Source organism: Babylonia areolata, chromosome 15, assembly GCF_041734735.1.
Source record: "Babylonia areolata isolate BAREFJ2019XMU chromosome 15, ASM4173473v1, whole genome shotgun sequence".
In the NCBI taxonomy this organism is placed as follows: domain Eukaryota; kingdom Metazoa; phylum Mollusca; class Gastropoda; order Neogastropoda; family Buccinidae; genus Babylonia; species Babylonia areolata.
The window spans coordinates 19,743,736-19,755,940 of record NC_134890.1 but is presented as its reverse complement, the minus strand read 5'-3'; the positions used below and the strand labels follow the sequence as shown (position 1 = coordinate 19,755,940).

The 12,205-nt window shown below is 40.5% G+C and overlaps 1 protein-coding gene across 1 annotated transcript in view; it reads left to right on the top strand.

Annotated features, from left to right (window-relative positions):
* LOC143290471 (protein disulfide-isomerase A5-like) overlaps positions 1-12,205 on the top strand; it is a 40,643-nt gene that overhangs the window by 27,160 nt on the left and 1,278 nt on the right. Inside the window, exons 16-21 of the mRNA XM_076599955.1 lie at positions 1,500-1,695; positions 5,298-5,365; positions 7,212-7,290; positions 8,948-8,960; positions 9,918-9,986; positions 10,817-10,956. Of these exons, the coding sequence (XP_076456070.1) occupies positions 1,500-1,695; positions 5,298-5,365; positions 7,212-7,290; positions 8,948-8,960; positions 9,918-9,986; positions 10,817-10,956 (565 nt within the window). The remainder of the gene's footprint in view (positions 1-1,499; positions 1,696-5,297; positions 5,366-7,211; positions 7,291-8,947; positions 8,961-9,917; positions 9,987-10,816; positions 10,957-12,205) is intronic.

The following is a 12,205-nucleotide window of genomic DNA, read 5'->3' as shown; positions in this document are numbered from 1 at the left end:
TATATTCAGAATTTAGGGAGATGTGGGGTTGTGGATACTTTGGAAAAAGATGAGGTTTAAGGCCAGATGGGGAGGAGCTGTGCTTTATTCTGTGCAAGACAGGGAGCCAGTGGAGAAATTAAAAGAAGGGAGTGATTTGCTCAGATCTTTTCTTTTGGATGACATGGTGAGCAGCAGTAACGTGTGTGCTGAAGGGAGTGATTGAATGAAGCAGTCGGACTAGACAAAAGAGAGTTGACAGAAGTGGGATGTGTGAGTCAGACTGATACATTATCATGGACAGCCTATTGTTAAGGACAAAACCAAGGCTTGTGTCTTTTGGTTAAGAACATCACCAAGGTTCTTGTTGTTGGGGACATAACCAAGGTTTTTGGCTTGGTGTCAAGGACAACATTAAGGTTCTTGTTGTCAAGGACAACACCAATGTTGGAAAGAGGATGGATGTGTTGCCAAGTTTGATTGAGACAATTGTAATAGAAGAAAGTTTTTATTGGTTCCTATGAGCATTGCTTCAGTCATTTTTGTCAGCACTCTGTTGTAATTTATTATTTGTCACAAAAGTTCTACAATTCCAGCAAGTAGTTGGATGTTTCTAATAAGAGAGAGGGCAGACTTTCATGCACATCGCTTTTCTTAAGTGTCATTGGGGTGATTGATAATTTCAGCATAGGGAGCAGTATACTGTTTGAAAAGAACAGGGTCAGAAACAGATCATTGTGTGATTCCATGTTCAAATTTTATCTTGCAGTATACAGCACATTGTCTAGTAAATGGCTCACTTGTGTAAAGTCTTTGTCATGACCCAGTTGCCAAGCAGCAGGAAGATCATTGGTCACAAGAGGTAGCCTTGTCTCATGCCTGTCCTTAACTCAAACAGATCTGTCAGCTTGCGGGTTTGAATAACCTGGCATGTAGAGTTGTCTTACAGCTACTGGGCAGTTGCAGTGAATTTAGTTGGTATTCCGTAGTGGTGCATTGGAGTCAAAATAACTCCTTCTTCATTTGTGAGCTGTGACTCCCACTTTCACAAAAATGGAGAATGGCTGCCTACATGGTGGGATAAATGACCAAAACAGTCATACATGTCTGTCTGATTGTGTATGTCTGTGTGCCTGAAATCTGATTGAATGACACAGGAAACGAATGATGAGCGCCCAGTGGCAGCCGTCAGATGGCTCTACCCAGGTAGGCAGCATGTTGTGCAAATGACCCCATGTTTGTAAGGCGCTTAGAGCTTGGTCTCCGACAGAGGATAGGCACTATATAAGTATCCATATCAATCAGATCAATCAAGCATTCAGTGGGTTATGGAAACAAGAACATACCCAGCATGCACACCCCCGAAAATGGAGTATGGCTGCCTGTATGGCGGGGTGAAAACGGTCATACACGTAGAAGCCCACTTGTTTACATATGAGTGAATGTGGCAGTTGCAGCCCACATACGAAGAAGAAGAAAAAGAATCATGGCAGACTAAAACGAGCACTGATGGTTTTCAGGAAAACGACTTTGTGAACTTCATGCGTGACCCTCTCAGTCCATCCCCATCTCCCCCCACCACCTCACCCCCAGCCAAGCCTGAAGAGGACTGGGCTGACATTGCAGGGAAGGACGTGATTGGCTTTCTGACCAAGGACACCTTCGACAGTTTTGTGCTCAGCAAGGGCTCTGTGCTGGTCATGTTTTATGCGCCCTGTAAGTCACTGTCGTCTGTCTGTCTTTGTCTTTTTTTCAAGGAAAGTGTTCACTGCTTACATGTTGTGTAAAGTCACTGTCTTCTGTTGTTGAGGCTTTGTGCTGGTCATGTTTTATGCTTCCTGTAAGTCATGGTCGTCTGTCTGTCTGATTGTTTGTTGTTGTTTTTTTAAGGAAAATGTTCACTGCTTACATGTTGTGGAAAGTCACAGTCTTCTGCTGTTGGCTTTTTCAAGGAAAAGTATCCGTAAGTATAAGGAAAATATACACTGCTTACATGCTGTGGAAAGTCACTGTTTTCTGGACCAAGTGTTCACTGCTTACATGCTGTGGAAAGTCACTGTTTCCTGGACCAGTGTCTTTGTGTGTTTTTCAAGGAAAGCATTCATAGCTTACATGTTGTAGAAAGTCTTTTTCAAGGAAATTGTTCACTGCTTACATGTTGTGGAAAGTCATTTGATGTCTTTTGAGGAAAGTGTTCACAGCTTAGATGTTGTGGAAAGTCACTGTCTTCTAGACCTGTGTCTGTCTTTTTCAGGGAAAGTGTTCACTGCTTACATGCTGTGGAAGGTCACTGTTTCCTGGACCAATGTCTTTATGTGTTTTTCAAGGAAAGCATTCTTAGCTTACATGTTGTGGAAAGTCTTTATCTTTTCCAAGGAAATTGTTCACAGCTTAGATGTTGTGGAAAGTCACTGTCTTCTGGACCTGTGTCTGTCTTTTTCAAGGAAAGTGTTCACTGCTTTCATGTTGTGGAAAGTTGCTGCCTTCTGTCTTTGTCTTTTTCAGGGAAGGTGTTCACTGCTTACATGTTGTGGAAAGTCACTGTTTCCTGGACCAATGTTTTTATGTGTTTTTCAAGGAAAACATTCACAGCTTATATGTTGTAGAAAGGCTGTCTTATTCAAGGAAATTGTTCACTGCTTACATGTTGTGGAAAGTCATTTGATGTCTTTTGAGGAAAGTGTTCACTGCTTACATGCTGTGGAAAGTCACTGTTTCCTGGACCAGTGTCTTTATGTGTTTTTCAAGGAAAACATTCACAGCTTACATGTTGTGGAGAGTCACTGTCTTTCAAGGATGGTGTTCACTGCTTACATGTTGTGGAGAGTCACTGTCTTTGAAGGAAGGTGTTCACTGCTTACACGTTGTGGAAAGTCACTGTCTTTCAAGGAAGGTGTTCACCGCTAAAATGTTGTGGAAAGTCATTGTCTTCTGTCTGTATTTTTCAAGGAAAGTCTTCACTGTTTACATGTTGTGGATAGTTACTGCCTACTGCTGTTGGCTTCCTCAAGGAAAGTGTACACTCCTTACATGTGGAAAGTCACTATCTGCTGTCGTTTGTCTTTTTCAAGGAAAGTGTTGGCTGTTTACATGTTGTAGAAAGCGTCAGTGGCTTGTGTGGTGTATTTGGTGCGGCTGTTTACATGTTGTAGAAAGCGTCAGTGGCTTGTGTGGTGTATTTGGTGCGGCTGTTTACATGTTGTAGAAAGCGTCAGTGGCTTGTGTGGTGTATTTGGTGCGGTTGTTTACATGTTGTAGAAAGCGTCAGTGGCTAGTGTGGTGTATTTGGTGTGGCTGTTTACATGTTGTAGAAAGCGTCAGTGGCTAGTGTGGTGTATTTGGTGTGGCTGTTTACATGTTGTAGAAAGCGTCAGTGGCTAGTGTGGTGTAGTCAGTGGCTAGTGTGGTGTATTTGGTGCGGCTGTTTACATGTTGTAGAAAGCGTCAGTGGCTAGTGTGGTGTATTTGGTGTGGCTGTTTACATGTTGTAGAAAGCGTCAGTGGCTTGTGTGGTGTATTTGGTGTGGCTGTTTACATGTTGTAGAAAGCGTCAGTGGCTAGTGTGGTGTATTTGGTGTGGCTGTTTACATGTTGTAGAAAGCGTCAGTGGCTTGTGTGGTGTATTTGGTGTGGCTGTTTACATGTTGTAGAAAGCGTCAGTGGCTAGTGTGGTGTATTTGGTGTGGCTGTTTACATGTTGTAGAAAGCGTCAGTGGCTAGTGTGGTGTATTTGGTGCGGCTGTTTACATGTTGTAGAAAGCGTCAGTGGCTAGTGTGGTGTATTTGGTGTGGCTGTTTACATGTTGTAGAAAGCGTCAGTGGCTTGTGTGGTGTATTTGGTGTGGCTGTTTACATGTTGTAGAAAGCGTCAGTGGCTAGTGTGGTGTATTTGGTGTGGCTGTTTACATGTTGTAGAAAGCGTCAGTGGCTTGTGTGGTGTATTTGGTGTGGCTGTTTACATGTTGTAGAAAGCGTCAGTGGCTAGTGTGGTGTATTTGGTGCGGCTGTTTACATGTTGTAGAAAGCGTCAGTGGCTAGTGTGGTGTATTTGGTGTGGCTGTTTACATGTTGTAGAAAGCGTCAGTGGCTAGTGTGGTGTATTTGGTGCGGCTGTTTACATGTTGTAGAAAGCGTCAGTGGCTAGTGTGGTGTATTTGGTGCGGCTGTTTACATGTTGTGGAAAGCGTCAGTGGCTTGTGTGGTGTATTTGGTGCGGCTGTTTACATGTTGTGGAAAGCGTCAGTGGCTTGTGTGGTGTATTTGGTGCGGCTGTTTACATGTTGTGGAAAGCGTCAGTGGCTTGTGTGGTGTATTTGGTGCGGCTGTTTACATGTTGTAGAAAGCGTCAGTGGCTTGTGTGGTGTATTTGGTGCGGCTGTTTACATGTTGTGGAAAGGGTCAGTGGCTAGTGTGGTGTATTTGGTGCGGCTGTTTACATGTTGTGGAAAGCGTCAGTGGCTTGTGTGGTGTATTTGGTGCGGCTGTTTACATGTTGTGGAAAGCGTCAGTGGCTTGCGTGGTGTATTTGGTTGCACCTTAGCTGTCTGGTCTTTGTATCTGTTTAACTCTCTCCATACGAGCGGCAAAAGAGACGACGTTAACAGCGTTTCTCCCCAGTTACCATCATCAAAATATTGCAAGCGGAAGGCTCTTACACTGAAGAGGTGAATGTTGACAAAGAATACCACAATTCTGACGACGGAAGCTAAAGGTTGGATCATTGAGACACCCACTGGACATCCGAGGGGTCTGTGTAGAGGAGAAGAGAGGACTGGCCGTATTGAGCGAGTTAATGCAAGATCGACAACAGAGCAGGCGACAACAGAGCGGTCACACACAAGAATCAGCTTCTGCAATGAGGAAGCAGCCTTTTGTGTAGTGGAGAAATCCCACTGGATGCGCACCAAGTGGAGAAGAGAAAGAGTTTGAAGAAGTAATATCAGATGAAACATTCTCATGAAAATGTGTGTATATATAAACAGTAGTGAAAATCCCCAAAAAACTAAACTAAGTGAAGGTAAAACGGTCTGCTGAGTACAGCTGGAACAGAATACTGAAGAGATTTTTTTTTTCCACTCAGCAAATGTTCCATAACCTAGTTTTTTTGTGTGTTACCAGCACAGAGAACATTATCATGTCTTGTTCTGTGTTGTATGAGCATTCACTGTGCTGCGTATTGTGTCAGTATTCACTGTTCCGTGCATTGTGTCAGTATATCAGTTTTGTCATATGATGAACCAGCATTTACATTGCTGCGATTTACCACCATTCACCGTGCTTTGATGTGCTACTGATATTCATTGTGCTGTGTTTTGCAGGGTGCGGTCATTGTAAAAGGATGAAGCCAGCTTTTGGTCAGGCTGCCACTGTTGTGACGGATGAGAAGGTATTTCTACATAGTATTTTTATGTCATTATGTATTACAATGTTGTATTTTCTTTTATATCATTATGTATTTCTGCATAGTATTATTTATATCATTATGTATTTTTACTTTGTATTTTTGTATCCTTATGTGTTTCTATGTAGTTAGTTGTTGTTGTTTTTATGATAATGTATTTTTAATATCATTATGTATTTCTACATGATGGTTTTTATTTCATAATATATTTCTACATAATGTTTTCTTTTATCATTATTTATTTCTACATAGTATTTTTTTTATATCATGTAGTTCTACATAGTATTTTTATATCATTTGTTTCTGCATGATATTTTTTCACTATCATGATATATTTGTAGATAGTATTTTTTATGTTATTATGTATTTCTACATAGCATTCTTTAAATTATGTATTTCTACATAGTATCATTTATGTTGTTATGTATTTCTGTATTGTATTCTTTGTATCATTTTGTATTTCTACATAATAGTTTTTTGTTTTATATACATATATAATTGTGTGTTTCTACATACGTTTTTTTGTATCATAAATTTCTGTGTTCTTTGTTTTTGTTTATATCATGCATTTCTACATAGTGTTTTGATACATCATTATGTATTTCTACATAGTGTTTTGTATATCATTATGTATTTATGTGTAGTATTTTTTTTATATCGTCAAGTATTTCTACATGGTATTTTTAATATTTTCAGTTTCTGCATAGGTTTGTTTTTGTTGTTTTTTCTCATGTGTTTTTCTACATGGTGTCTTTTTTGCTCTTTTGTTTTTTTCACTGTTTTTACATACAGGGTTTTGGGTGGGCTGGAAGATCCTTAGTGTGAAACGAAGTGGTGTAAATTTAAACAGAATGAAAAATTCAGTAGTGTCAGTTAATCATCTGGCACTATATATGATGCCTGACTTACATGTATGTGTTATTGCTGTTGTTGTTATTGGGGTTTCTTTGTTATCTGCTTGAAACAGATTTAAGTTTTTAGCCGTTTTGAAGTATATACATGCAAACAGAGGGAAAACAAGACACATTCAGACTCTCAAGCGAACACATGCACAATAGAATTTAAGCATCAAAAAGCACTACTCCTTTCTTTGATGATGTCATTGCAGTGGTTAGTTCACCTGTTCTCTGTCTTTTACTCCCCGTTTTTTGATGATTTATAAAGAGTGATAAGTCATTGGGCCCCCATGGGTATACTGGGGGTCTTTCAGTATAAATAGCATCCCCACCTTCTGGAAACTTTGTGCTAGAAATTTCCTCTTTTCTATCACTCTCTTTGTTTCTACGTTTTTTTCTTCCTTCGCCGTTGTCTCTTTTTTCTGCCTTCCCAGTCCATTCCCCTATATTTTTTCAAGCAAGCCTTGACACTTTTTTCTCTTTTCCGCAGTCTGTGATGTACTATCTGTGCTGTTTTGCTTTGGCGATTAGGTAGTGAGATGTAAACACTGGGATGGGCACTAGCTGCCCATTCTGCAGTGTTCTTTGCTTTCATGGCTTTTTTATGTATTTTTTGTTTGGCTTTGAAGTATCGTTGTTTTTTTTCTTTTTTACAATTTTTTTAATCGGGGATGATGAATTAAGCAGAATGGCTGGCGTCCTTAGCATGGACTTGTCTTATTTGCCTTAAGGAGCTAAATGGTTGGGAAACTGTTTCATGAATTGTATTTCGTGGGTTTGTCTTAGAGTTGTTTTTTTTTTGGTAGATGTGACAGTTTTGTGTTGACACAGTTGAGCATTTGTATGGCCCTGTGCGGTCGGCTGGACTAAAAGCAACAGGAACAAGAACAACAGTCAGTGGGTGTGGGTGACAAGGGACAGGTGTCTGTTTACAGATCGGAGCGCTGGCAGCTGTGGATGCTACTGTAGAACAGGAACTGGGAGACCGGTTTGAGATCCGGGGATATCCAACATGTAAGCTTGAGCCTGAACTGAATTCATTTTAGTTTTGACACGTTTGTTTCCTTCTTTCTTCATGATTATGGCCAGAGCAGACGGGCTGGTGGTTGGTAGCTACCACTGGCTTCCCTGCGTCATTTTTGTACACTCCAGCATACAACTTCTGGTTTGACAAAAAATCGTTGTTCTTTATGATAACCTCTTGAATGCAGCAGGATGGAAATAACCATCCCCTTCTGGTACGCAATATAGTGCCTCAAGACGGAAATTTCCGTCTGCATTATTGTAGGCATTTTCCCATTGCAAAATCATTCAGAATCATGTGGAATGGTCATAATTGAATAGTGTGTTGATTTTCCTTTCAGAGAACTAAGAGTTAAATATACTTTCTTTCAGTAGTTTGTATGCTGGTTTTTTTTGTTGTTTTTTTTTCCTCCATGACCAAAACATCCCTTGGCAAATAGTCGCCACTAAGCAAAAACTAGACTTGAAACAGGTGGACTGATTTTTTTTTGATTTTTTTTTAAAAGGATTTTTCTTTCAACAAGAAAAGCTACTGTAGATCAGTAGCAGCTTATTTGAGTTGTCTGCCAGTGATTTCTGCAAGTAAGTCAGATTCATTAATCTTGCACACATTGTTCTGAAGTTGATTCAGCCGCTGTTTGCCTCTCGTCACTCCTTGTAAGGGGGAGGGGAGTTAGGAAGGGGGCCTCAGTGCTTTTTTTTTTTTTTTTTTTTTTAATCAATGGGAATGATACAAGAGCCATGAAGGCTTTGCCTCATCTTCTTCTTCTTCTTCTTCTTCTTCTGCGTTCGTGGGCTGCAACTCCCACGTTCACTCGTATGCACACGAGTGGGCCTTTACGTGTATGACCGTTTTTACCCCGCTGTGTAGGCAGCCATACTCCGTTTTTGGGAGTGTGCATGCTGGGTATGTTCTTGTTTCCATAACCCACCGAACGCTGACATGGATTACAGGATCTTTAACGTGCGTATTTGATCTTCTGCTTGCATATACACACGAAGGGGGTTCAGGCACTAGCAGGTCTGTACATATGTTGACCTGGGAGATCGTAAAAATCTCCACCCTTTACCCACCAGGCGCCGTCACTGAGATTCAAACCTGGGACCCTCAGATTGACAGTCCAACGCTTTAACCACTCAGCCATTGCGCCAGTCTGCCTCATGTTCATGTACAGTAATTTATAAATCAATTATGTGACTCCAGAGAATGTATGCTAGATTGTATGTATGCATGATATTACATCTTAATTCAAAATACTGATGACTATTATATGGTGTTGTTATATGCCTATGTTTGATTTTAGTATGCTATTATATACCTATCCTTCAACTGTGATTATTGCACTTGTACGGCTGTGATTATTGTGTGTTATCTTTTGTCTACTTAAGTTATTGTATGGGTACGACTTATTATTGTATTTAAGCATTTTATGGTGTGTTTTTTTAAACACATTGCATGACTGACTCTGGTGTGTTGTTTTATTTCTTTTTACACCACCTGTATTCTGTATGTACACAGGCACACACAGTATTCATTCACATCACACTATCCTTCTCAGTTCATCTATCTCTGGCTTTTAGTGGTGGCATTATTTTGTTCATCTTTTAAATAAGCCCCTTATGTTGCTTTTGTTCTTTTCTGTTTCAGTGAAATATTTCAAGTAAGTATCTCTTATTTTATGAGAGAGAGTGTGTGTCTATGTGTGTGTGTGTGAAACGTTTTATTATTGAGTAAACTCAGGACCAAATGCTTATCAGGTCTAAGTAGTATTTTGACAAGCTTTTTTTTTTCTTCTTACTCTAAAGACAAATATCATATTTTAAAAGAATTCAGCTGCCATTGTTACAAGAACCAGAAGCAACTTTGAAAACAATCAGTTTAAGTGTAAGGTGCCTTTTTCAACTTTTACATCCAGTAATGTAAAGCACCTCTTCAACCTTCCATCCGTTGTGAAGGCAAAATAATCAAAGAACTCTGGCATTGAGGGGCCATGGCAGAATCAGGCACTGGACTTGTGATCCAGGTTTCACCAGTGATCAGGGTCGAAGCCCTGTTTCGGCATGGTGTTGTGTGCTTTGGAAAGGCAGTTTACTTCAGTTTTACATCAGTTCAGCCAGGTGTGAATGGATACCTGGCTTTGGTTGGGGAAGGTTAAAACAGTGGAAGGAGTGTTTTAGGCACTGCCTTCCTACGCTGAGCCTTGGACACAGTGGGTTAGATGAATTCACTGCCCTGTTGGCAGTAACAGGCTGTGTCCAGTGTGCCCTGGGCTCAGCGTAGGAAGGTAAGGACCCAGTCTTCTCCTTCTGCCATTTTAACCTTCTCCAACCGAAGTCAGGTTCCCCATTCATGCTTGGGTAGAGTGAGGAAAATCAGAATAAAATGCCTTGTCCAAGGACACAACATCATGCTGAAACAGAACCTTGAACTCTGGTCACTGGTGAACACTGGATCACAAGTCCCAACATCTAGCTGATCCTGCCATGTCGCCTCCTGAATTACTGGTTTGCCTGAAAAAAGCTGAGGAAAGTCGTTGCTACAGACTTTTCTGAAATGATTTATGAGAGTCGCTGTTATTTGTGTATTTGTATCATGTTTCTTATGTTTCGTTTTGCAGAGATGGCAAGTTTGCATTTGAATACAGTGGGGGCAGATCAGCTGATGACATCATTGCATTTATGAGGAAGTAAGTTGGGCGTTTACAGTTCTGCCACTGTTTGTTTCATTTTCACCAGTTGTTCTCTATTGGTGTTGTTACTGTCATGTATGTGAACAGAGTGACCCACTCTCCTGTTGGTTGTACCTGTCTCTGACTAAATGACCATGGCAGTTTCTAACGACACTAGTTCTTTCTTTGACAGCCTCTGACCATCTGTTTAACAAGGACGGGACTGACCTTACAGGGCTAGTCTTTCAGTGGTGTTTAAAAAAGACTGCATTGACCTGACAGGGCCAGTTGTTCACTGGCATATGTCATCCCTAAGAAGGTTCAATCTGCTAACGTCAGTTAAGAAAACAAAGTTATTCTGGTATAGCTGTGTAACGAGACACAAGGTTGCATCTCAAAGAGCCAGTGCAATGTTTGCCTTCTAGTTTGAGAGTGGTAGTCCTCAGAGACTAAGCTGTAACTGAATTCCCATTGCATTGGAGAAACTATTGATATTGTATTGCATTATTCTTTTGTCACAACAGTGCATATGTGAGCATGTGTGTTCACATGAGTGTGAGCATGGATGTCCAAATGTGTGAGCATGTATATCCATATGTGTGCATGTGAGCCTCTGTGTGTGTATGTGTGTGAGTTTGTGTATCAATACATGTGTGAAAATGTGTGCCAGTTTCACAGACTTACATCATGATAGCATGAAAAGATAAAAGCTATGTGGATAAAAAAAAAAAAAAAATTTAGGAGCTCTTTTATTCCTGTTTCTCTTCCCTTTCCTGAAAACGTGGGGCTGAACGCTGCTCTGATCTGACCCAGAAAAATATTAACAACATAGTATGTTTTATTTTCAGTCCAGATGCTCCACCAACCAAACCCCCTCCAGAACCTGAGTGGTCAGATATTGTGTCTGATGTCCACCACCTGACAGACACAACCTTTAGTGACTTCATCAGCACCAACAAGAAAACGCTGGTCATGTTTTACGCTCCCTGTAAGTGCAATCTTTTAGCCTGCTGTCTTGTTCACCTCACACACAGTGTTTGCGTTAAAATTTGTCCCCCAGTGAAAATCTGTCCCCTGCAAAATATGGTGAACCCTTTTGATTGTTTTTGACTCGTGACTGGGGTGTTTGCTTATGTTTTTCCTGGTTTTCAATTTTGGTTTCTCAAGGAGGTCTGACTGTTAAGACAAACCAGTTTACGCTACACCACATCTGCTAGGCAGATGCCTGGCCAGTAGCATAACCCAACACAGTCAGGCCTTGGGTGCACAAATGTATATTTGTGTATAGAGGGGATTTCTTCTACGTAATTTTGCCGAAGGACAGAGCTTTCATTACCATTGGGTTTTTTGCTGTTGTTTTTTTTTTTTTTTTTCAGTGTGCCAAGTACGTGCTGCACGTGGGACTTCAATTTATTGTTTCATCCAAATGACTAGACTGTCAGTCTGATTTTCCTGTCTCACTTGGAGGAAAGGGCGAGATTGGGATTTGAACCCAGACCTTCATGGACAGTACATTGGCAGAAAAGTGTCTTAACCATTCTGCCACCTTCCTCCTCCTCATGTATGAAAATGGAGTGAGTCTGTGTAATTGCCTTGTCTGTGTGATCATCATGCCTAATGTGTGAAAACAAAGTGAATCTGTGTAATTACCAAGTCTCATGTGTGAAAACAAAGTCTGTGTAATTATCTTGTCTTGAGTGTGAAAACAAAGTGAGTCAGTGTGATTACCTTGTCTCATGAGTGAAAACGAAGTGAATCTGTATAGTTACCTTGTTTCTTGTGTGAAAACAAACTGAGTCTGCGTCATTACCTTGTCTCGTGTGTGAAAACAGAGTCAGTAATTGCATCTCATATGTGAAAACACAGTGAGTCTGTGTAATTACCTCGTCTGAGTGTGAAAATAAAGCTAGTCTTTGTCATTATCTTGTCTCATGCATGAAGACAAAATGAGTCAGTGTAATTACCTTGTCTCATGTGTGAAAACAGTGTGAAGTCTGTGCAATTGCATCATCACATGTTTGAAAACAAAGTCTGTATAATTATCTTGTCTCATGTGTGTTATCTTGTCTCATGTGTGAAAACACAGTGAGTCTGTATAATTACCTTGTCTCAAGTGTGAAAACAAAGTGAGTCTGTGTCATTACCTTGTCTCATGTGTGAAAACAAAGTGAGTCTGTGTCATTACCTTGTCTCATGTGTGAAGACAAAGCAGAGTGCACAATTACATTATTTCATGT